This window comes from Eptatretus burgeri, chromosome 7, assembly GCF_056783735.1.
Source record: "Eptatretus burgeri isolate ZD-2024b chromosome 7, Ebu_testis_v1, whole genome shotgun sequence".
Lineage (NCBI taxonomy): Eukaryota > Metazoa > Chordata > Myxini > Myxiniformes > Myxinidae > Eptatretus > Eptatretus burgeri.
This window is the reverse complement of record NC_140967.1, coordinates 92,315,991-92,342,841: the sequence shown is the minus strand read 5'-3', so window position 1 is coordinate 92,342,841 and position 26,851 is coordinate 92,315,991. Positions and strand designations below refer to the sequence as shown.

Genomic DNA, 26,851 nt, shown 5'->3' with positions numbered 1-26,851 from the left:
TTCTACAGGGGAAAAGAACAGGGTAGGACCAGTGTGGGCCCTTTGAGGAATAGCACCGGGAGAGTGGATAGTGATGAAAGTGAGACGGCAGGCTTATTAAACAGGTATTTTGCTTCAACTTTTACACAAGAACAGTCAGGAGAATTGCCAATAGCTGAGAGTATCTATCAAGAAGGTGAGGAAGGGCTTTAACAGAAGATCCAGGTTGGAGTGGAGGAAGTCAAGGAACAGAAAGGTAATGTAAGAGTAGATTAGGCTCCGGGTCCAGATAATATGCCACGGAGGATTTTGATGGAGGTGGCCGAGCAGGTAAGCGAGATATTAACAGATACTTTCAATAGGTCACTGGAGTCAGGACACGTACCGGAGGATTGGACAGGAGCAAATGTAACACCGTTATTTAAGAAAGGATCCAGAGAAGAATCGGGAAACTATAAACTTGTTAGTTTGACTTCAGTTGTGGGGAAGGTGTTGGAGACTTTAATTAAGGACCAGATGAGGAACCATTTAAATAAATACAAACTAATTTAAGGTAGTCAGCATGGGTTTACCAAAGGTAGTTCCTGTCTCACAAATCTTTTTGAGTTCTATGAAGCAGCGTCTGATTGGGTAGATGAGAGAAAGGCAGTGGACATAGTATATCCAGACTATAAGTCGGCATTTGATAAGATACCACATCAGAGGTTGTTAGCAAAGGTGAGGGCATGTGGAGTGGTTGGTCAGGCAGCTACTTGGATTGCAAACTGGCTTTGTGGTTGGAAGCAAAGAGTGGCTGTGAGTGGGAGGATGTCTTGCTGGGAGGATGTAAGTAGCGGGTACTTCAGGGATCAGTACTCAGACCATTACAATTCATTATTTACATCAACGATTTGGTTAAGGGGGTAAAGAGTAGGCTTTCCAAATTTGCAGATGACACAAAGCTTGGAGGTGAGGTGGATAGCAGAGGGGGTGGTGATCAGATTCAGGGAAGTATTGATTCTTGCATAGATTGGGCAAAATATTGGCAGATGTAATTTAACCTGTGCACGTGTAAGGTGTTGAGGATGCGGAAGAACAATGAAAATAAAGATTACAGGATGCAAAGGGTAATTTTGGAGTGTGTCATTGGAGATGGTCATAGATATGGGAGGTAAGCAGGCAGCACAGTGCCAGGCAGCGACAGGTAAAGCAAATAGGGGTTTAGGTTGTATTCGGAGGGGGCGGGTGGGATCAATTATAAATCAAAAGAAGTGGTGTTAACATTGTACAGGAATTTAGTGAGGGCCACATCCAGGATATTGTGTGCAGTTTTGGTCACCACAGTTCAGGAAGTTAATTGAAAATATCCGTTAATATCTCGCTTACCTGCTCAGCCACCTTCATCAACACTCTCGGGTGTATATTATCTGGACCCGGAGCCTTACCTTCTCTTACATTACCTTTCTGTTCCTTTACTTCCTCCACTCCAACCTGGATCTTCTGTAAAAGCCCTTCCTCACCTCCTCGATAGATACTCTCAGCTATTGGCAATTCTCCTGACTGTTCTTGTGTAAAAGTTGAAGCAAAATACCTGTTTAATTAGCCTGCCGTCTCACTTTCATCACCAACCACTCTCCCGGTGCTATTCCTCAATGGACCCACATTGGTCCTCACCTGTTCTTTTCTCCTGATATACTTAAAGAAATCCTTGCCATTATGTTTAATATTATTAGCCATGTCCTACCCATACTCTCTTTTGGCTTGCCAACTTATTTTCTTCACTTGCCTCTGTTTACTCCGACGGTGACATCAATGTAACTCCAGTCCTGTTATTGATGCCCAAGGTACCCCACAGCTTACATCCTCCTGGTATCTTCTGTGTAAAATGACGTTTTAGGAATATCGTCACAAAATCATCATGATGTCAAATCCCACAGCGCTGTGTGTACATTAGTTTAACCTTGCAGCTGAGGTCAACTGCTGTTGTGAAGAACTCCGGATCTCTTGTCAACGAGTAGTCAAACAGAACAAACTCATCAATCTTCTTCTTGACTGAAATAAAATTTCAAGAAGAAAATATTTCAAAAAAAAAAAAAACCACCCAAGAATGACAAGCATGAGATTGTACTCAGAAAGTGTGAATTTAGTCAAGAAGAGAAAAAAAATTTCACCCAGTCGAGAGAGGCCAATATTACAAAAACAAATCTCACCTGTGAGGGTTTGCAAGATGTCTTCAAGTCCTTCGTCAACAGAATTGATGACCTTGGAGCAAATCTGAAAGCATAATTTTACAATCTTTTTTAAAAAAAAAAACAACATGAACAAACCATGTGGGTATACATATTGTTGCGGGGATGCAGGGGGAGTTGAAGGGGGGTAAAAAGAGTAGGATAGTTATTTAATTCTGAAACGTTCAGCATTAGACGTAAGGTATTTGTGAACCACGATCACAACATGTCGAAACATGTCTTGACAGATTTAATTGTGATCCTTCCATTCTGTTATGTGGCTGCACCTGATATTATCCTTTGGAAAGCCGTTACAACTTTTCCTGTGTATCTCTCCGTTAAATGTTTGTTTTAAAACCACACAGGCCCTCAGGTGCAAGGTGTTTACCGCACGTGGACAAGTTCGTTACGGAGGCACGCATGCAGCTTCGTTTGTCCAGGAGCCCTGGAGAGAGGTGATTGCAAAAGCGGACGTCGATGGAATCGCTTATTGGAATCAGAAGAGATTTTACAGTTGAAGACCACAGACACGCATTGCCAATTTGTCCTTCCCGTCTTGACACCGAGCTTTCCACTACCACCATCACATCCAGGAAAGTTGTTAAGATTATTCGAGGACTTGACATCTCAAAATCCACTGGACCACATCGAATCCCTCCAATTGTTTTGAGGATGTGTTCACCTGAACTGTCTTCTGTTCTCTCAAAATTGTATTGCTTGTGTCTGTCAAAGTCTGTGCTTCCAATTAGCTGGAAGCAGACTTCTGTAATCCCTGTCGTTAAAGGCTCTGGTGAGAGAATTCTTATCCTTCTAAACTGTCAGCCAATTAGCCTTCTACCCATTATAAGCAAAGTGTTTGAATCCTTGATCAAACTGCAACTCATGACTCACCTGGAAACCCACAACCTCTTCACTGATGTCCGGTATGGCTTTCGACATTCCAGGTCTACTGGTGATGTTCTATCCCTAATCACTGAACATGTGGATCCTGCTTTGGATCATCGTGGAGAAGTCAGGGTTGTTGCTCTCGGCATCTCAAAAGCTTTTGACAAAGTGTGACACAAGGGCCTCATCCATAAGCTTAAATCATGTGGCATCTCTGGAAAATTGCTTGAAACAATTTCTGACTTCCTTGCAAATCATCAAATCTCTGTGGTTCATGAGGGACCGTCGTATATGTCCATAATACGAATGCTGGTGTTCACGAGGGGTCTGTGTTGGGTCCAATATTGTTCTTGTTGTATCATCAGTAATCTGCCTGATTGTATTCTTTCTTAATGAAGCATTTACGCAGATGGCTCAACACTGTATACTACCTACCCAGGAACCTTGACTCCTACATCCTGTGTCCATGCCGCTACCACTCTCAATCAGGACCAAAAGAGTGTGATGAGCTGGGGAAAAGACTGGCTTGTTACTTTCAACCAAAAAAAGACCCACTTATTGTTTGTGTCGACTTCAAGATCACCTTGTTTTCCAACCATGTCTATGGATTGTTCACCTTTGCAGGAAGTTCCTGTTATCCGTCTGCTTGGATTGGATATCAGCTCAAACCTCAGCTGGGAAAAATACATCTTTGGTGTAGCTAAAAGAGCCTCCCAGCATCTTGACTGCTTATCTCGTGCTCAGTGATACCTTCCTCTTGCTGCTATGCTCAATCGATACAAGGCCACGATACGACCTGTCACGGAGTATCAGTGCCATATTTGGGGTGGTCTCACCTATTTCTCCTTGACGGAATCCAGCGACGTGCTGCCATTCTGGTGGGACAGGAGTTGTATCATCCCTAGAACCTATCTCAGTCTGCCACTCTGTTGTTTCTTTGAGCCTTTTCTATAGATATTACCACCAAATGTGCTCTGAGGGTCTCTCACAGGTTGTTCCACCTGAACATACTGTTGCGAATTCGCGCCCGTCGGCGTGCGAACGGCCACGTAACTCGAATCGCGGCACGTCGCCCACCGGACGGACAATTCTGTCGTGACCCTCTCGGACTAACGCCGGGAGCTAGTCACGGGTGGGCCTTTTGGCCTCACCACAATCGTGCCAATCGGCCACCCGCGTGGGATAGGGTTGTTCGCCAAACTCGACCTACCTAAGTACCCACGCGGAGGGTAGACCGGGCGATCGCACCTCGCCGCAGGTCGACCCCGGACACGGGCCACTTAAGCGACCCGTTCCGTACTATCGGGATAACCGAGCGGTGTTATCGTCGGCCTCGACGGTTCTGATTAATTATCGGGCGTATTAAGCCCACTACCAACCCTTTGCGTGAAGCAAGATGGAGATTCAATTAAAGAAAAGACGAAGCGAAATGGAAAAACAGTTCAACATGACGCACATTTATTCCGCGGCAAACGGAAAGCACACACATATAATTAAACAGAATGCACATAAAGCAATTGCAACAAAAGAAACACAACAATGCAGATCTACAACCGACTACGCGTACACACGGCAACACTTACACAGTTTCACTTCACCAGACTGGCGCCACACACACGTTTACACAGAAACAAAAGAAAAGGGCCACCCTCAAAGACAAGGGGGCAGACGGGGCCTGTGGGATAATATTTGCGCGGGACCTGAAAGAGCGGTCAGGTCCGCGAGACCGGGTGGATCCTACCCGTGTCTTTGTGATGAGCCGCAAATGTGGCAGCGCGGCGGTGCCCCGACTTCGTGCTCCTTTGCGGGTTTCGTTGGCACCGCTTGGAGTGGGGTGGGAACGGGGCCACCTTTTCGCACTATCTCAGCGCGGGGGAAAAAGGGGGGGGGGAATTGTTGATGCTCTGGGGAAAGAGGATAGCTGGCTTGCTTAGGTCCCGTGACGAGCGATTCCACCGCGACCTCGTCGCCGACCACCGTCTTCCTTGCCTCGGACCCGAGCTCCTCGGTCTCTTCCCCAATTCTCCTCAGCCGACTGCAGCAAACCACCTGTACACCCTCGCCTCCCAACTCCACTCCGCGCTCCAACCCGACTCTCCCCAAAACACTCTCCGCTCCTCCAAGGCCGACTCTGCCCAAACCGACTCTGCTCAAACCGACTCTGCCGAGACCGACTCGACCCAAACCGACTCTGCCAAAACTGACTCTGCCCAAACCGACTCTGCCGAGACCGACTCGACCCAAACCGACTCTGCCTTTTCTGCCACTCTCCGCGCTTGCTGATTGGACGGATCAGAAGTGGGCGTGTAGCATTCCTGATCCGAATTCTCCTTGGAAAGGCCGCATTTTGCACTCGCGGCTCGGCGCGCGTCCCGTACGAGCCCAGGACAGCCTGACGCTCGGTGCTCCCAGGTGGTGCGGGAATGGCCGCAGAAGGAGAGAGGTGAAGGTGGTGGAGGGTTTATGGTGGTGGTTTATGGCCCTGGTGCCGTTTGGAATGGCGGTGATGTGATGTTTGCGGGAGCGAGTTGTGAAGGTAAAGATCGTGGCTGTTGGCGTTGTTGTTGTTGTGAAGCGGCGTTGTGGTTGGTGGTTGTTGTGTGATGGCGGTTGAGACGTGGTTGGTAAAAAATAAAGATAGAACAGAAAAACGGCTATCTCAAAGGGTCGCAGCCCGAATGAATCACATTTATTCCCTCTAAACAACGGGTTTGGGGCTAACTGCACATGTACTTACAGAGATATCTCACCTACGGGACCTGAATGGTGGTTTGCGAATTTCCTCAACCGCAACAATACTTTCAGTCGCTCTTCACGTTTGGCAGTTTCTTTCCCAAGGAGTAAGACTACGAGGTATTCTTATCATTTTTTCCCCCCACACCGCATCACTTTAGAACAGTTTACCTGCATCCTGCATCCTGCTTCCCTCTCAATCCCAACCAACTGTACCTCAATTCAAGAGGAACGTCAATAGATTCCTCCTTTCTGTTTAATATATACAGTATACTTTTCTTTGTGTAGAACCCACCTTGAGTGGCCTTTGGTTTTGTGTTTGGCAAAATCTCGCAAAAATAAAAACAAATAATTAAATAATTAAAAAAAGAGAAGATTGTTTTCTCCTTGGTGCTGCTGTCTGTGCAGAGCCTGCAGAGAGGGCTGCTGTGTCACACCTCGCCAAACAAGTTGCATCCCTTTTTCCTTTCTGGTTGGCAAGCAGAACGATCAGTCCCCCCACCCACCAGGACTGGAACTAAACTAGCACCAGACTCTTTGCCAAGCTCTACCTCCACTTGCCGATCATTGCATTGTTTAGTGAAATGAAGTGAAGGGTTAAGGTAATGGTTAAGCTGAACGAGTTATCGTGGGCACAGGGATTTATAATTACATCAAATTGTTGTACTGTACTGTACTGTACATGGATTCTGTAATCACTGTAAATATGTGCTTCTCTCCTCCAATCTTCCCTCCCCCATTTATTAAGTCTGATTAATTCCATTAACTTGTGTCGGTTGGTTCGTGGTTCATCATTGGGCTATTAACCCCAGTGTGGTTAAAAAAGCATGACCGGAGGAAGTTGGTACCATTACCTAACTGGAGGATTTATAAAACCACCATCAGATTGTCCGAGCCACCACTTGGGCTCATCCTGTTGTCTGTTTTCCAGACGATCCGGGTAAAGCGTCAGATTCTCGTTGGAGCTCTCTGTCCGCCAAAACGATTCGACTTTCCCGGTGGATGGCGTGCGGTCTCTTTTGACAATCTGTCACTAAATTGGTGATTGTGATGGTGGATGATTTGACCTTGAGTCCATCCGGCAGTCTAACATAACAATGGTTCGTCAGGATCGGGATCAGGACACTGGTCTGAATCCGGTGACCGTAACATTGGTGTCCAGGAGTGGAATTCAGGCCCGAAGCAGCATCATTGTTAAACGATCGACCTTCGAAATAAAAATGAGAAAAAAAATAATGTTTTGGCGAAAAAAAAAATTTGAAAAATTTATTGGGAGAAATTTTGTAAACAACCATGGAGAATGAACCACGACCAGAGGAGGAGCATATGGGTGAAGGAGTCGGAATAGAGGAAAGTGCCATACAGCAGTTCACCCCATTCAGTCCCCTCAACCTGGGAAGCTCAAGGGTTACAGCCCCAATGCTCAACTACCCGATGTTTCCACCCAGGGTCGAGATGGGAGGCTCAACAATGCAGGAAAAGCCAACAGGTGAAATGAAAGCTGAAGCCACGCAGGTCAAGATGGAGGAGAGACTCAGGGCACGTAAGAAATTTGCGGAGCAACTGGTTGTCGAACAAGCCAGATTTGAAGAGGAAATAGGACTCAGAACCGAGATGGATGAGGGGGCTGCGTATAAAACAGGGGAGAATGAAGGATCATGCAGTGGAAAGTAAATAAATAATAATAGGAAAACTAGAAGAGGGACAAAATAAAATAGAAAATGGACAGGGGGATTTAAAAGGGGAGCTGGGAGCAAAGGAAGAGAGTAAAAAAAGAAAGTGAGGAGACAATGAATATGGGAGAGAATACAGAGCAGGAAGTACAACCGAATAAGATACAGTGCCTCTTGAAAGTCGACACACCCCATTTCAAAATTTTCATCTTTCGTTGCCTTATAGCCTGGAATTAAATTGAATTAAAACAGACTTTCTCCACCTTTATTTACACATCGTAACCCACAACTTCCAAGTGAAAAACAAATTCGACAAATTTCAGAAAATTAATTTAAAATACAAAACTTAAATATCTTGTTTGGACAAGTGTCCACCCCGCTGAGTTAATACTTGGTGGAAGCACCTTTGATAGCAATTACAGCTGTGAGTGTGGCGGGAGAGATCTGTACCAACTATTCACACCTTGATTTGGCAATGTTTGCCCATTCTTCTGCACAAAGCTGTTCAAGCTCAGTCAAGTTGCGTGGGGAGCGTTGATGGACAGTAATCTTCAAGTCGTGCCACAGATTTTCAATTGGATTTACGTCGAGGCTCTGACTGGGCCACTCAAGGACATTTATCTTTTTGTTCCTTATCCACTCCAGCGTAGCTTTGGCTGTGTGCTTCACGTCATTGCCATGCTGAAAGGTGAACTTCCGTCCCAATTTCAGCTTTCTTGCAGAGGGCAGCAGGTTTTACTCTTGGATTTTTCTGAATTTTGCTCCATCCATTTTTCCTTCTATCCTGATAAGTGCCCCAATCCCTGCTGATGAGAAGCATCCCCATAACATGGTGCTGCAACCATCATGCTTCACAGTAGGGACGGTGTTCTTTGGGTGATGTGTTGTGTTGCGTTAGTGCTAAACATTACGTTTTGCATTTCGGCCAAAAAGTTCAACCTTGGTTTCGTCAGACCACAAAACTTTTTGCCACATGGCTTCAGAATCTCTGCAGTGGTTTGTTGCATACCTCAAACGGGACTCAAGGTGAGCTCTTTGAGTAATGGCTTCCTTCTTGCCACCCCATTGTGCAGGCCAGACTTGTGGAGTGTTTGGGATATTGTTGTCACATGCACACAGTGAAAGTTCCTTGGTGCTCATGGTTGAGTCTTTGCTGTGAAATGCACTCCTCAGCAGAGGAAACCTACAGGAACAGCTGATTTTATTCTGAAATAATCAGAATCACCACGATTTAACACAGGTGGAGGCCAATTAACTTGGTGTGTGATTTTGAAGGTGATTCGTTACACTTGAGATAATTTACAATTGCTATCATAAGGTGGGAGGACACTTATCCAACCAAGATATTCTCGTTTTGTATTTTTAATTAATTTTCTGAAATTTATATAATTTGTTTTTCCACTTGGAAGTTGTGGGTTACGATGTGTAAATAAAGGGGGAAAAAGTCAGTTTCAATGCAATTTAATTCCAGGCTATACGGCAACAACTGGTGAAAATTTTGAAAGGGGGGAGGGGGTAGACTTTCTTTAGGCACTGTAGAGGGAAAGAAAGAAAAAGTTGAGCATTGTGGTGGAGAAACTTGAAGGACGGATTGAGGCTATGGGGGCTAATATGGATGTGACCCCATGGGTACAGGACTCGGTGCTGGAGGAGCCCGAGGGGAAGCGCGATGAGAGAGTGGTCCGAATAACAGCGACAGTAACAGTATTATGACACTAAGTTTCATTTAAATGTTTCTCGTGTAAAAATTATACAAAATACATACCTGTCTTTTCAGGTTGTTCCTTATTTGGTGTTCAATGGTACTTCGGAATAGATTGTAAAACCAGCTGCAACACAAGAAACAAAAAATGTATCTTTAGAATGTAAGGTTTGTGTGTGTGTGTGTGTGTGTGTGTGTGTGTGTGTGTGTGTGTGTGTGTGTGTGTGTGTGTGTGTGTGTGTGTGTGTGTGTGTGTGTGTGTGTGTGTGTGTGTGTGTGTGTGTGTGTGTGTGTGTGTGTGTGCGTGCGTGCGTGTGCTTCTTTTGGTGCAGAACCTTTCTCGTAAAACAGTACATTTTAGACAAATATAATTTCATCACCCAGGCCCAGAAATAATCTTTGCACCTCTTCATACTTTCATGCAATGCCCACAAACCAGATGTACTGCAAGGGGCCACATGACCTATACTTTACCTTATGGTAGATATTTTCAATTTCAGCAAATGATGTATCAAATTCACAATGATATCATCATCATCATCATCATCATCATCATCATCATCAATCATCTTCATCATCATCTATTCTGCCCCAGCAGAGCATTGGTTCTGTCGAAGCAGTTGTAAGGCTACACTCCTGTTCAGGTCACCACTGAGTCAGGAAGTCAGCGTAGGAATATGGAACTTGTTCATGGTGCAAACAGCTCACCTGCTCTTCACGAAGGACACCGTGGGATCATTAACATCCATCAACTAAAGCCAACAGACGGGACACCAAGTATGACGTCCATCCGAAGGACGGCACACACATTAATTAATTAATCACCTTGCCTGTGAAACACCGGGATGACAATTTATCACCGAGTCAGGATTCAAACCCAGGTGAGACAGCTCAGAGGTAAGGATGCATACCTCAAGGCCATCCTATTCCGGCCCTCTTATGCTTTACTCTGACCAAATATAATACACAGCTTTGACTTTCAACCGGCACATGGGAACTTATGATCTATCAACCAGCTACCATGACAGGCTAGTAGTGGGGAAAGATGTCTGACACACTGTACGAGCGTGTACATATTATTTAGGACTAACATATAAGATCTGTCGCTTCGCTGATGGGAATACCAATATTTGCGGCGATGGCTAATCTATGTGACAAGAACGAAAAAATTATTCCTGGGAGATCCTCCATGTGGGGATAGCCTGCATTGCAAGTTGTCATATACAGGTTCGACACGTGTGCCCATGTACCCACCTATGTACAAACCGTCCCTATTAAAAAAAAAAAAAATTGCATCACAAACCTTTCCAGGAGTTCCCTGAATACACCGTGGTTGGATTCATTGAAATCCGTTCATCCGTTCTCAAGTTATAACACGACAAACAAACAGACAGACAGATACTGCTCCAGTTATAATACGAGTGTGCCCGTTGGTCCATTGGACCAAATTTTCATTGGTCTTCATGGCTTTGTAGCATACCTGTCTGCTGCACTGCTTCAGTATAAGTTTGCCTTTCACCAAGCCCAGATGTGATTGGGCCAATGCGGAGATTATGTGTTCGTTATTATTCTTGCCAAAATGATACCATTATTATTAATATTATTAGAAGTAATTAATATATATTCTGTTACAATGTTATGATAATTTATTTTGAAATTAGAATGGCATGTCATGGAAGGACCTATTAAGCTGCTCTACACATCTTAACATGGTGTGTGTTTAAAACATGGGAATGCTCACAGATCTTTTGTTGTTAATTAGCCTAATCAACTGAGGTCATGATCATGTTGGTTTGTCAGATTCCACATCAGAAAGCACCGGTGGAACTCCACAAAAACATGACAAAAACATCACACACACACACACACACACACAGACACACACACACACACACACACACACACACACACACACACACACACACACACACACACACACACACACACACACACACACACACACACACACACACACCTCGTCCATTTACAGTAGATAGTAGATAGATTAGATTGATATGATTTATACGTGTAAAAGGAATGCGACTTGAATTTTTAGCCATTTCAAGATGACATGTTAAAGCCATAACAATCATCTCCTGCAGTCCATCCTTCCGGTCCAGCAATGGGTCCATTAACATTTTTTCGTTTTCTCCCCCACTCCTCGGACCGCAAAACGGATCGTTTTGAAACTCGGCATGATGATTCATGACGTCGATGCACAAAAACTGATGGAGCCCTTTGATTTAATTTCCATCCAGGTGGTGAGATAATTAGCGAATCAACTCAACATGTAATCTGTGTTTGTATGTCCATCACATATCACGAGATTCCATCATCTCACTTGATGTTTCGTTGTTTAATTTAAACCTCTTAATTCAACCTCTTAATTACCCTCACTGGAGGTATTGCATTTGGGTCTGTTTGTCTGTTCTTCTGTCTGTCTCTCTGTTTGTTTGTCAGCACAGAACTTGAGGAGGTGGATACGTTACATAATATTGAAAAACCTCAAGATAGTCTGTTGACAGAATGTGGCTTTGAGGTTGGAGTGTGTTTTTGGGTATATACAATGTTTTATTATCGTTTCTCGTGGAACTGACCCTACTGATCATAAATCAGCTGGGTGACACCCTTGGGGAAATTTTTTTTAATCGAAGAATTCAAAATGGCCATCACCGAAATAACTTTCTTCCAATAATTTGGCCGATATCAGACACAGAGACTTCATTTGGATGACAAATCCCATGTGTTCAAGGTCTAGGAACTCAATAAAATACATCACTCGGGTCGACAATTTCGGGATCAACACTTTCCAACTGTTTTCATACAAAGAAAATCCAAAATAATGCTGACAATGCTTCGTATATTATCTTACTCTTGGAATTCAATTATAGACAAAACACTAATCACAGCATGTTATTTGTACAAGAACAAGAGTAAATTGTTTTCTTAAAAAAAATTTATACAAATATGCACAATGCATCTCTGTTTATACAAGTTATGCCATGAAGTCCTATTTATTTAATTACCAGCAAATATAACCCATCGCTTCGCTGATGGGGGGTATTAAGGAGGGGGGTTGAGAGAGGGAAGGAAGGGAGAGAGAGGAAGAGAGGGGAGAGGGTGGGGGAGGGAAGGAGGCAGGAGGGAGGGGAAGCTATTAAGGGGGAGGGGTGGGGAGAGCTATGCCCTCACCAAATGTTGCTATACTGCAGGAGGGAGGGATGTGAGGAGGAGGTGAGAGAGAGGGAGAGGGGGAGGGAGAGGGAGAGGGAGAGGGAAACAGAGATATATGAAAAAAACAGAAGAGAGAAAGGTGAGCGGAGAGGTGGGGTTAGTAAAGAGAATGATATGTTCTGCTTAATGACCGAACACACACACAAAAACAAACTCATGTCAGAACAGCTGTATACACGACGACACAACAGAGTTTACAATGTAATCCGCTGGCACATCCGCAAAACTTTGATGTCCCAGTTCCATAAAATTTGTGGGAACATGAACCAAAAGTAGTCACTGAAAACATGGAAGTACCAACCTACCGCTCACATACAAACTAATGATCCCATCGAGTGTGAACATCGAAAACAAAGCGTTGCGACCAGCTTTCATACTTAGGTACAAAAAAACAAGAGAAGAAAGCATTGCTTATTGAGGTGTTATTAGCAGTGATTTCGGACTAAGGCCGAAGTCACATTTGCCACGGCGGCCATGGGGTCTACAAAATCTACGGCCACGAGCAATTATACGGTGGCCGCAGTATTTCCACGGTCACACAATGTAGCAGTCACATCATTTTTATTTTTCGGGTCGCCGCACGGGCTATTTAGAAATTGTGGAGACCGAAAATGTGGGGGTGCCGTACGGTCTTCGATTTGATGTCGCACCGTGACCTTAGGGCGTTCCTGCGGCAGCCATAGAATTTTCAAGGCAGACGAAAGGTGCCCACAAGGTGACTGCAAGGCAACCGCAGGGGGACCGCAGGGGGGCCTAAGGCAAACGTGTGGCCAGACGATCGGTAACAATATTTCGGTTGTTTTTTTTTAACCAGTGGGTTTTTTTTTTTTACCAGTTCTTTTGTTTCAGCTTGTTGAATTGCTACAGCGAACGTAGAAATGAAAAAAGTTATAACTCCGCGCTATAATTCCATGGCGAACCCTACGGCCTGTAAAATATAGCCAAACGGCGTAGGGCCACCCTGAGGCCAGCGCAGAAACTCTGTGGCCGCCGCACGTTTCTGTCAATTCAGAGGGCGTACGGCCGCCGTATCCTCGCCATAGAGCAAATGTGACTTAGGCCTAAACGATGCAGAAATCAAGAAAATGACCAAACACCAAGACCTCAAGAATGAAGTGAGAAGATCCTGGAAGCTGAAGAATGCCAAAGTTGTCTCAGTGTGAGCTGGACCTACAGTATTGATGACAAAAGAACCTCACAGAGATATTAAACATAGGGGCAGTACCCCTGGGCACTCACCTGGTAGTGGCTGCATAAGATAATAAGGCAACCACTGGTAGGCATGGATGACTCACAAAATATATAATGGAGAAGAAAGTAAATACCTCTGGATGTTTTTTTTAATGCCATGAACAAAGTTTGGGACATCACAGGTGATGAAGGTTGTGGTCAAGCTTCATCAGAATTGCGTGTGTGGTTTCTGAGAACAAAGCAAATACCTATTTTGGGGGGCAACCCTCTGTAAACCATCTTAAGGGCACAATTTTTTTTAATGTCGTGAACAAACTTTGTTTCATACCCGGTAATAAAAGTTGTGCTAAAGTTTCATCGAAATAATGTTTGTCATTTCAGAGAAGATGTTGCAAATATTTGTGGACAGACGATGCACGATCCCATAAGCTCCCCGGAACTACGTTCCAGGTGAGCTAAAAATGGGACATGGTGCTTCCTTGGTAAATGCTCAGCATTGAAAAAGGATAGAGCACGGATAAACAACTACAAGTTGGCAACAACAGTGCAGGTCTTCATGTGCCGAATGGCCTCCTCCTGCATTGAAGTTCCTTGGAAGGGACTCATATCATCATCATCATCATCATCATCATCAACCCCATTGTACTCGTCTGTCATCTGTCATGTGAGGTGCAATGCAAACAACTCACCTCGCTCCTCCATAAAATTTCACATGGACGTCTCCCACAGTCGCAGAACAGTCCACGGCTTGGACAGTGGGCCGGCCACCAACATCTTTCGTAAAACGTAACTCAGTGGTCAGGCCAACTTTATCCAGTGACAGATCGAAAGAGCCACTGTCACGTCTAAGAGATGAGAAAATAAAGCAATAGATGGAAATTCAATAATAATCGACAAATAATTGTTGTTTTTTCAATGAACTACTCAATGAAATTCTGCTTCACAACTCTTCCTCCATTCACTCAAACCTGAACATTCCTTTCAGAGTTTCATAATCGAATGGAATAGTTCATCAGTGACTCCTGATTAATAAAATAACGTTTGTTCTGAGTGTTCGATTGTCGGCAAATTCCCAAGGAAATGTCAGTGTCTGTCACAAAACCCGAAGTTCGTCGATCGAGCAATGTCCAACCTTGAGGCAGGTACCGTCCAAACTTGCGTTTATTTAAGGGATCAATCACAAGCGACACATAAATCACAGCAGGGCAATGGACACAACAAATCAACTGATAACTACCTCTTCTTATTCTTCCCCACTCTCCACTGAATCTGCTTCATGATCAATCTACATATAACAGGGGAGGATCCAGGTGGGGAGGAACCCTGCGTACAGCCTCCCTCAACTTCTCTCTTCCCATCAAAAGCAATCATTGTTACCTCCACCACCGAAAGTGGATGGAGTTTATGTTTCACCCTTGTCTGTCTGTCTGTTTCTTGCAAAAATCGAAGATTTCTCAAGTATATTGTTTGGTTTCGTGCGTTATTCTGTTTGGCTGTTTCTTTGTTTGTTTATTGCCGAAAGGTCACAATTTTTAACCTATCTTCACAAAACTTCACCACGTGCTAGAGTTTGTCATAAGCAAGAAGCCGATTGTTTTTGGGGTCAAAAGGTCAACAACTTTGTCAAATTTCTAAATTTTCATCCGATTGATGAGAAATTTGAATAGGCTTTTCATATCAGGTCACTGAATTCAACCACCACATATTTTGAGGTCAACATAGGCCAAAATCGAAAGAGAAAAAAAAATACTCGGAACAAGTGTGTTTGTGTACCCTCAGGAGAGCCAGAAAACAACATCTTTCGAATCTCAAGTATGAACTCTCAAACCTGTCTCCCTCATCCAAATCCTGGTGGCATCTTGTTAAGCCTGTTTCTGGTGTATGTTCCCCCTCCATCCCCGCCCTTACCTCAAATGGCTGCACAGCTGACACTGCACATGAAAAGGCCTGAACACTGTGTTTGCTTCTAAATCTTGTGTCCCAAACCCATCACTTTCTGTACCCACCTTACCCAGTCACACCCAGCTGTTCCTGGACTCTATGTCCCTTTCTCCTGACAAGGTGGAGTGCTTGCTGTCAAATCTAGACTCAGATTCTGCAACCGGTCCAGACGGCATCAGCTCACATATCCGAAAAACCTGCTCTTGCTCAAGGTCATCTACCATCTTCTTGGAAATCAGCAAACATTACCGCTCTGCATAAAAGGTGCAAAAGCAGATCCCCGCAACTACAGACCAATCAGCCTTCTCCCAATCATCAGCAAGGTTATGGAATCCATCATCGCTTCAGACATTAAATCCTTCCTCTTCTCCAATGGCTTGATTTCCGATCATCAATTTGGTTTCAGACCAGGTCACTCTACCCTGGATATGCTGCTTCTGCTCTCCCAACAATGGATGGAGGTCCTCAATGCCAGACATGAAATCAGAGCCATCTCTCTCCAGACATATGGCATGTCTTCGATATGGTCTGGCACCCTTCCCTGCTCACCAAACTCTCTTCCGATGGAAACCATGGCTCACAGACTTCCTCTCCTATCACAGCCAACGTGTGGCCATCAATGGAGTTCTCTCATCCCCTCTTCCTCTCCAGGCTGGAGTTCCTCAAGGCAGTGTTCTGGGCCCTGTTCGTTTTACAGTTTTCATCAATGATCTCTCCCACTCTCTGTAAAATCCTCTTTATCTCTTTGCTGATGACTCCACCCTCTGCCAAACCATCTGTCATCCCTCAGATCAGCAAGCAGCAGCCTCTTCACTCTCTGCAGATCTGGATAAAATCACAAACTGGTCCAACACGTGCAACATGTCTTTCAACCCTGGCAAATCTCATACTCTCACTATGTCTCTCCGGAAGGAGTGTCTGGAACCCCCTCCCCCTGCCCCCCATTTGCTTTCTCAACAATCCTCTTGAAGAATTCCTTTCATTCAAGCTTCTGTGTCTGACTATCTGTCATGATCTTTCCTGGGAAAACCACATTTCCAAACTGGCCTGCAAAATCAGTCGCCGACTGAGCATCTTCCGTCGTGCAATGTCATTTCTTGGCAAACCTGAGCCCTGACCACATAGAAAGCTTTTGTCCGCAGCCTGATGGAGTACTGCTCTCCCCTCTGAACTAGTGCTCCTGTCACTCACCTTTCTCGGCTTCATGCTGTGGAAACCAAGGCAATTCGGATCATTGGTATATCCCACGATGAGGCTGAGTCTTTGGGTCTCTCACTCTCTCACCGCAGGTTGGTCTGTGGTCTTTCTGTCTTCTGCAATCTCCTCTCCGGCCTTTCCCCGCCCTCCCCTGCTCTGTCTGAGATATGTCCCCCCTTATTTCTGCAGGGCGCTCAAGGTCCTCCAGCAACCTCCTTCTGGTAAAACTACCGAAATCAAGAACCACTGTTCACCTTCACTCTTTCATTCCTCTTTTTTTCCCACCTTTAGAACAAACTCCCACACTCTCTTCAATCCCATTCTTCACTCCAGGTCTTCAAAACTGCTGTTCACCGCCATCTCTCATCTTCCCCCATCCAAAACAACGATCTTTTCCGACCCCAGCTCATTCACCCCAAACCCACCTCCTTCAAATTTCCTGGGTTTCCTTTCTGAAAGCCTCTGTAGTGTCCATCTTGTATACCCCGTGTTCCCCGCCCCATCCCTCTCCCTTCCACAGATCTCCAAATGTCTCTGCTCCCCACTGTTTTGTCCTCCCTCTCCTGCCCCTCTTGCCTCATGCCCCCCTTTCTGTGTGTTGTGTGTTAGCTCTCATACGAGCCTCGACAATCTAGACAAAAATAAATAAATAAATAATAATCAGCCTGGCAGAGGTATGCACTTCATCGACTGCCCTTCTCGTTTCACATGTAATGAGGTGTATATTAAAACCGAAGATGTGGTCTCAGAATGTGGGAAAGGAAACCGTCTCATGCAGTGAATTTTTCTCACAATTTCCACTGGAAAGTCAAAATATATAATATGGTTGGTAAAGCCCACCTAATATCGGACAGCGTTTCTCAAATTTTAATCATAAATTTGCAATGATTACATTAAAGTGTTTAATTATGTTCACATTTTTGAAGTGTACTAATACATTGTGCCAAAAATCAGGGTCTGTTAGTTTCTAAACATTGATGAAAAAGATTGATGTCAATTTAGAGGTATTTTCGGTGTCGTTTCTGGGATTGTCATTTTATTATTCCGCTTCAACAATAACAACAACAACCAAAGTGGAACAATGTAGTTCGTCAAAAAGGGTTAAAATTCACAGTGGTATTTACAGTTTTTTCCAAAAAAACACAGAATTAAAGGACTATAATGTGCATGCAGAAATGAGGTAAGAAGTAGTTCAATTGTTACAATTTGATTTTTCAACTCCAATAACTGGGAGAGCCTCCTCAGTGTGTTGGAATTTTGTAATGATGATTAAATTACTAGTGTAGTCGTGTTGTTGGTAATATGTTTTGTTGGTTTGGTCCTTCTATATACTGTCATTGTGAACTAGCCATTAAAGAAAGAGAGCAGACTGTGTGTTCCAATGTAATTTAACCATTTCTTCGTGTACAAGAGATGCTGAGTTGTTATCCCATCCTGTGAATGTTTAATAATTTATTTCTAATCAAAATCTGTACATGAGTCATAAAGATTCTGAAATGATAAACAATTAAATAACTTCCCTTCACTCGGCAAAATTTTATTTTTCAATGCAATGTAAATTTCTCTGCCTCCCACCCCATCCCCCCCTTCCACTCACCCCTCCCAATCTAAAATCCTGGATCTGCCCCTGTACAAGGGCAAGTACATTTGTTTTTGTGCCTTGTACATTTTCATACCCTGGGCCAATTTTGCACATATTTTCTGCACCACGTTATTTTCACACGTGGAAGGTCAATATCACATTTAAAAAATCTTCATCATATTTATGTAAAAACATGAAATCATGGCACCTTCAGCAAGCTCACATCTTGTTGTCACAATAAAGCATGCCCATCTCTCATCTCACATCGACTCGGGTGGTGGCACGTCACTACCTCAGTAGTGTCAAAAGGGAGGGTTTGACACAGTAAGTGTTCCACTTCTCAAAGTCGCAATATTCGCTCGCTTACGCTCACTCATATTTCTCCTTTTCAAACTGGAATACATTACTTCGTTAAACACCTCCCTTTTGACACGACTTTCCTTGTGGGGCTGGGCTTCACCTCCCTTTCACATGATCATTCCTTTCACCAAATTTAGTAGTCAAATAGAGATCCTGTAAATATTTGTGTTAAAATTTCAGGAATAACTTAATTTATCCATCAATTAAGAATAATGCAGCGGTAGCTCGTTAAAACCCCCAACCCAATTTTTATTAATACTTATACTTTAAACCCATAAGGCAATGTATTTATTCCATCACTCATTATATGTCTTTTATCATCAAATGCTATTCGAGCTTTCTTACTAACAGTCTCTGACAATAATCCATGCTTATAATTTCTAGTACGATTCATCTCTTCAGAAGCATATTTTCTCTTCCATATACATTCAAGGTAATGTTGAAAATTCATCGTCTCTTTTAGTACACTCTTCTTTAGACCTTATGGATCTTACACGAATATTAAATCTTATAAGTTTTACCTCTACCTCTATGGGAAAATAAGATAAAATTTAACAACCATAAAAATCTTCCAAATTCATAAAGATGTCTCATAGTTGATTCAAGCAGATGTGGAAATACCTGCCTGCTTTTAAAGATGTTGCTTATTCCCAACTTTTTAGATTTTGATAAGTTAATAATTTTCACAAAGTCAAGTTTTCAACCTGAGTATCACTACTCTCACAAGGTTTCAATGCTGGTCTTCAAAAATGAGGCATAATTGGTTTATTTAAATTTTAAAACAAACAAGTTTATTATAGCATTGAAGATGTTATTCAACTATTTTGTGATACACAGAAATGTAAAAAGAAATCAAAACCTATAACTTGTATTCTGAGTGATAATATGGATGATATACCTTCACCCCAAGAATTGGATAAATCAAAAAATAATTTCGTTATCTTTGACGATTGTGTTAATGAGAGAAACCAAACGGTTATGGATAGTTATTACACAAGAGGGAAGCATAATTCTTGTAATTATATTTATCTTAGTCAAGCATACTTTCAACTTCCTCGTCGCTCAATTAGAAATAATGCTTATACTTTTATTTTATTCAAGTTAAATTCAACAGATACAAATAATTTTTGGAGAGACATTTGTTCTACATTGTGCAGTAAAAAACAATTTGAGGAGTATATGAAACACACGACTGGAATATATAAATACATTGTTGTGAAACAAGATGACACACTTTGCTGTTTCAAAGGTAAGCTTTGCTCTGGGAAGGGTTTGAAACAGAAAAGTGCTTACCTTGTGTGGGCCTTCTTGGGTTGCTTTCTGCAGCTTCTTTGGCTTGAGGAATGTGAGAAGTGTCAATTATTTATATAATCCCAGCCATCTGGGTTTCGTTGATTAGGTGAGAGCTGATTGGCTATTCCCTCCATTCACAGGTGAGAGGTGTGGGTGGGTCTTTATATATATAAATATTTATATTACTCGTACCAATTAAGTTTGTGAAATTCCCTGTCTATAAACTACTCGTAATTACGAAAAGGATGTATAATCCGCAGGCCACTAGAAATTGCTCATTAACATGAGATAGTTAAATAACTGGAAGGGAAATTTCCCGAATTCTTGCAATCTTTCCATAAAGCTTAGTCATAACTACAATATGAATACTTGTCACCATTTTGCTAACTATTGGAACAAACATCACTGGGTGATTGTTTCTGAATGGGTTCCTCCTCTGTGAAATTTCCTTGTAATAACACCGTACTGAACCAATAGACCACTTGACAGTCACCTGTATAATTTGTGAAAGTGTTCTCAGCACATTCAGTGGGGGTAGGCTAGGACCATGAAACACTCACATGAATAAAACCTTGCACATCCAACGTCCGTTTAGCTTAAAAAATCCATTCGCAGCGTAAACCTTGAGGCCAGTGCCTGGAACAGGGAGGATGTCCGACTTGGGTAATGAAAAGTCTTGTAAGGAAATTCTGTTCATGGACACAAGAACAAGTTAATTAATAGTGTTAAAAATAAGGCAATAATTCTACTCGTGAAGGTGTTGCAGTTTCACAAGTTTATCCTTCATTTAAATAAACATTTATTTAACATTCTTGGTCGTCGTCTCGTCGTCTCCTCCTCCTCCTCCTCCTCCTCCTCCTCCTCCTCCTCCTTGGTCACAATTATTCCCACGTTCTTGTGGGGTTGAGGGAAGCTTGGCCCAAGTCTTTCACGAACCGGCTGGCCAGGCCCGACGTTCGACCAAGGTTAGGGCAGGAATTTGGAATTTGTTCATCGTGCCAGTGATGGGTACCGGTGTTCATGATGACGAAACGGAACATGTAGAATTGATAATAACAATGGGTGCTGGTGAGAGCTCAACTACTATTCGCGAAGGACATCACCGAACCTTTAACGACCACGAGCCAATGTCGGCAGATGGGACTCCAGTTTAACGTCCATTCGAGGGATGGCACACACAATGATAAATCACCCTGCCTGTGAAACACCAGGATGACGGTTTGTAGCTCGGTCAGAATTTCAACCCAGGCGAGACAGTTCAAAGTTGAATGTGCGTATCTCTCGGGCCTCGGCCATCCTGCCAGCCCTTATAATGAATACTTCTGAAGAGTTCAAAAATACCTTGTAGTCAGGGAATCTTTATCAGGTTTGGTAGTACATTTGCCACTGAACCGTTTTGTCTGGGTTTGAGTCCAAACCCCAATCTAAAATGTAATCTCGACACTTTGCAAAGTGGGGCATTCTATCAATGACGACAACGTCCTTCAGAGGAAAACTGAGCCGGTTGTCTGGTCTGCTGGCATTTGCTGGTGGATCTTAAATATCCTATGGTGTCTTTTCAGAAACTCAGCCATTGTGTGCTGGTGATTCCTTCTCCAACCTCTGATCTAATATAACAGCATCTTGTAACAGTGTCCTTCTCTGCAGACAGAAACTGTCCAGGTTCTTAATGACATAAAGTGGTTCACAGAACTGATGATGCTCTGGAAACAGTGTGGTCAAGGATAGAGGGATGGAAATGTTTACAGTTCCTCGAAACATTTTTCTCCAAACAAATCGATTTATGTTAATGTGGGACAAAAATTCATGACATCCTTGTGAAGGAACGCTTGTACTTACTGGTGGAGGTAATAGGAGAGCAAGCCGCTTCTTCCACTCACATCTGGGATGTGCAGAGTCTTCAGTTTTTGAGACAGGATGGAAATCCCCGTGTCTTTAGCTGAGTAGTCGAGAAAATAAATAAATAAAAACAGTGGTCACAGATTGACAAGTACAAACACCATTTATCAATACATGACGCTCAGAATGATGTACGAATGATAATGAGGCCTTTTGCGCATACGCACTGTGTGTTCACACTGATTAGGTTGTGCTCGCCGGGAACTTTTAACCTGCTGTTGTGAGCACGAAATGCGTCATTCAAATTGTCTTTTTCACATAATTTTCAACATTTAGACAAAAGAGTGGCAATTTCAAAATGCTCAACCACAATTGTTCTGGTCCTGAATGCAAATCATTCTGTGCCTCAAGGAAATATATGAAATACAAGAAATATTCGTGGATGAGAGATGTTGAGTTCTTACCTTTTCTTGTTCATACAATTGTCGAGTGCTGGCTGTAAATAACGAACACACACGCACACATTTCTATTCTGTGTCGGATATTTCTCGCCCTTTTTCTTCCCCCCTCCTCACCTGTGGCTCTTCCTGGTAAAAGCTTGTCATTGGCTGACGACAAAGCTTTCGGGGAAAGTGGAGGTCCTACGTGGTTGTCACTTTGAGACGATTTATTGCTATATGTCGCATGGACGCGAACTCACACCTGGGGCTGTCATGGTGAATCCGTGTGTGGTGTGTGAGAAATGGCTGAAATCCAGAATGTAAAGAGAAAAGAACACGCACTTAAACTAACTAATGGTCACAATGTATATCTATCCACATAAATACAGCCTATTCCGAAGTGTCTGTCTGTCCGTTCCCGAACTACTCCCTCAGTTTTTGGGACAGTCCCGCCAAACCTTCTGTGGAAGAGTTTGGAGTCCCAGCCAGTGTCCCAAGGTGAGTGGGAGATTTCATAAATCCTCAATACAATTATGAATTTTGAGTTTAGATCCGTACGAAGCTGCTCCATTTCCAGAAGCAACATCAGAATGTCGTTTCTCTTTGTTTACTTCTCAGGTATTTGCAACGTTGTGTTTTGTTATATTAATGGTATAGTATTAATTTGTGATTGTAATGATGCTGTTTGGAATCAGTTAACGATGTTGCTGTTTGGGAGGTGTTTGCTGATGTACCAGCCACAGGGTTGTCTTCTTCGCCATCTCAGGCACCTTCACTTTACATTTCTGTTATGGCCACAGTAGAGTCCAACCAACTGACTTCTTCTCAGTTCTGTTCACCGGAGCTGAGCATAGCATTGATGGGTTAAATAATAATCTACGCGTGCTCCGCAATTTGGTTTTGGGATGTACTATCACCCCAGGACCGAATCCCACACTCCTGACTCCAACTTGTTACGGTCACTGTCCGGTCCGGATATGCGAGTCATGTTAGTGTGACCGGAAGCGCCAGTCGGCCCCAAATCTCCTCTTGCAAGTGTTTGGGCCTGTGTGCTGTGCTACCACGTGGTGGAGCCGCAGGTTTGAGCGAGACTCCCAAAGAGTCGCCACGTGACTGTCAGTGATTTAATGAGGCCAAGCTTCCTCGTCACCTGATTAACTTTAAACTATGACTTGTATGACACAATCCATATTTACATCGCAATTATCAAATAAAAAGTAAGCATTCCCTGTTGCCCATACAGGGCACTTGTGACACTTGTAATAAAACACAGTTGGGGAAGACAACACGGACCACCACCCCCCCCCCCCCACACTGATGACAACATGGCCAAACACTGATGACCATTAGGTGCACACCACGGCCCCCCTCCCCCCTACACTGATGACAACATGGTCAAACACTGATGACCATGAGGTGCACACCATGGCCCCCCTCCCAAGCGCACTGACATGTAATGGCAGCTTGACCACGCCAGCACATCCCACATAGCACACCACCACGAGCATGCCACGATCCACTGACTGGATCCACGAGGATGTCATGAAGCGCAGGAAGGCAGGCAGTGAGGTCAGGAACCTCAGACAGAATAAGCCAGCTCTTAAAAGAGCCAAACAAGATGCTCGAGACAAGAACAAACTACAAAAAGACTGAAACCAGATGCGGCTCTCTTGAGAGGCTTGATAAGATGTCAGATACGGCCTTTTGTTATTACTTGCGCTTGTAACTTTGCCCATTTCTGCTTCATGATCTGCTTGAATTGGTCTTGAATGGTTGGTTAATTCAGGGCATCAGCTCTTTCTCATCCGATCGATACATCCCCCTGATTGGTGGCGTTATCACGGGGGTGGGATCGTATGTGGTATGGTTTACGCTCGCTACCCAATTTGTTGTCGCTGTGGTAGGTGTGCATCATTCTTAATCCAGTTTTGGACAACAAAAGACGCGGAATTAGTCAATTCCATCGGACACTTAACTAAGAACTAAGCAATACTGGAAACGACGAACCAACTCTAACTATGTGAGGATCTCTCTTGGACTCTCGAAAACTACAACAATATTTTAACTTGAATCAGAAAGACACGAATAAACAATGGACAAATCAGTGAACAAGGAGTTTAAATTGGTGACAACTAAATATTACATCAACAAAAGTAAAGGAACTTTTTCTTCGGCCACCACCCCTCCCCATTCCATAAATCCCACTTCTTTCTCATTTCCCAAAATGGTTTTCCTCTTTTCAACCTTCTCCTCAATTCCTCTGCAATACCTCTCCAGCTCTCTTTTACTTCATTCACTTCCTTTTGTCGAACTCATTTAAATTTATCTTCCCACACGAGATGCCTCTTTTGCCTTTGAGAAATGTAAATGCGTCTCCAGGATCGTTCTTGTTCACAAAGTGTAGGATGACAAAATGTATCCGGCAGGTAACTAGCTTTCCGAGATGAATGGTCATTGTAATAAGTCATGAACTTGAAACGAAATATCTAAAAGTCCTGTGTATTTATTTCTCTGTCACGCAGGAAGTGACCTCACATTCATGGAAGTGATATCGCGTTCGTCACTGAAAGGTAGCACACGTAATATCAGTGTTCGTGTCATTCGCCATTTTGTTTCCACTCAGGAAAGGTGAATTAATGCCCTGTAAAACTTCTACGACACTCATCTGAATTTGGGTTGATTGCACGATCATTCCAGTTGGTTTCACAACTATAACACTGGAGGTGAGATGTTCGTAATTTTTATATATACGGGCGAGTAACTTTACTCAGTCAATTGAAATCCCATTATCACTTCGATAATAAATATATTTCTAAAACATTAACATACTTTTCTTTATGAAACATAAGTAAATCCACAAGGCTGTGAGTTATATTATTTAACAACTGCTGTGATCTTGGTGATGGGGGAATGTTCTTGGGCCCATGAATTTTGATGGGCTTTATGCTTGTTTAATATAAGTCTGAAAAGTAGTGGTGCTTCAAATAAACTTGACCTTTTACAAAACAGACTTGACATGAAAATTCAAATGGTAATGATTTCAAACATAATTACAAACAAAATGTTCACATTTTGGAATTGATGCAAACACCCTCCTCCAAACCCCAATCTCTCCATGTGTATGTACTTCTCTGAGACATCCTTATCTCCATACGTACCGTACATAATAAATAGTCGACTCCTCTCCTAATGGCAGGTTTTCAACTTTGTGGACAACAAATGATTGATTATTATACGTCCAAAATTGACTCAGGATAAGTCGGCATTTCCTTCAGCAGAATAACCTCCATATCTCAACGATAAATAGAACTGTCACCTTATTCTGATTGTTCTTTCATAGCCACATTTATTCCCACACTCTTGTTCTTGTTTTTGGTCAAAATTTTTCACAAGCCAGCTTGTCAGGCCTGACGTTTGATAAAGACTTAGAGCAGGAATTTGTAATTTGTTTGGGGTGCCAGTGATACCACTAATAGCTTACCTACTCTTCATGAAGGACACCATTGGATCCTTAATGCCCACCAACTAATGCTGGCAGACGAGACATCCAGTTTAATATCTATCTGAGAGACAGCATGGACTATGATGAATCACCATGCCTGCGAAACACCAGGATGACTGGTTTATATAGCTGGGCCAGGATTCGAACCAAAGCATGGCAGCTTAACGGCAAGCGTGCACACCTCGAGGCTATCCTGCCAGCCCAATAAAACCATCACCTCGACTACATTTTGAATATAAAAAATAACGAATTTTTTGACTTTCCTGCACATTATCCCTTCTTGCCACTATCCCCCACCCAACGCGATAACACCAACTTTTATTTTCTTCCATACTTTCCTAAATCCACGAAATTTTGTAATATGGCCACATATGTAGATGGCCACCACATTTGAGTGTCAATGCACATATCACCCAACTTTGGAGGTGCACTCAAAGGTGTGCAACAAAACCCACAGCGCTGAAAAGGTAAGGTTCAAGTCTCCAAAATGGAATACATAGGAATTTCTTCGTACAAGGAGACCAGAAAGAAGACCTTTTTAAAGAGCTTACCATACTGGAGTCCCACGCTGGTGATTCGAGCTTTCAAACCTGGGTTTGGAGCATAGTTTGAATCAGCTGGACGAAGCAGTAGCAGCAGAAGCAGCAACAATGGTAAGAGAAAGCAGAAGAGATGATGAGTCCACTGGTTTGTCATGACGAGTGAACCAACTCACCGATTGATGTTGCAGTCGCTCCACAATAACTCAAACTGTGAGAAAGAACTGAGTTTGCCCTTTAAAGTAAGAAGTACAAACATCCTTAAAAGTGCAGTGTGTAATCACGAAAACACATTCAAACAAAACCACGAAGCAGTTTGAAAATAACAAAAAAATTCACATTTTTGAAAACCAAACCGAGCTGTTTCACTTCTTTGATTTTTATCATTGATCAACTTTCAACCCATGCCTTACTCCATGTGACTTTATTTCCACTGCCACAACACTATGACGTCTTTTGACTTTGATGATGCTTTCAGTGACACACACCACTCGAATAAAGTGGACAGTTACCAAAGATAGTTTGAGATATACAAAATAACTTCAGTTAAAAAC

The 26,851-nt window shown here is 43.1% G+C and overlaps 1 protein-coding gene across 2 annotated transcripts in view; it reads right to left on the bottom strand.

The window, feature by feature from the left end:
* The window catches only part of LOC147023797 (bactericidal permeability-increasing protein-like), a 63,812-nt gene extending 37,287 nt beyond the window's left edge, over nucleotides 1–26,525 (bottom strand). The window contains exons 1-7 of one of the 2 annotated variants that reach the window (XM_085889602.1): nucleotides 26,310–26,524; nucleotides 21,817–21,916; nucleotides 20,538–20,666; nucleotides 14,294–14,449; nucleotides 9,243–9,306; nucleotides 2,169–2,232; nucleotides 1,919–2,010 (exon numbers count right to left, since the gene is read on the bottom strand). In XM_085889602.1, the coding sequence (XP_085745728.1) occupies nucleotides 1,919–2,010; nucleotides 2,169–2,232; nucleotides 9,243–9,306; nucleotides 14,294–14,449; nucleotides 20,538–20,666; nucleotides 21,817–21,916; nucleotides 26,310–26,454 (750 nt within the window). In that variant the 5' untranslated portion in view covers nucleotides 26,455–26,524. Of the gene's footprint in view, nucleotides 1–1,918; nucleotides 2,011–2,168; nucleotides 2,233–9,242; nucleotides 9,307–14,293; nucleotides 14,450–20,537; nucleotides 20,667–21,816; nucleotides 21,917–26,309 lie in introns of both variants that reach the window. The other variant, XM_085889603.1, reaches the window with a different exon arrangement.
* Between the last annotated feature and the right edge of the window lie 326 nt (nucleotides 26,526–26,851).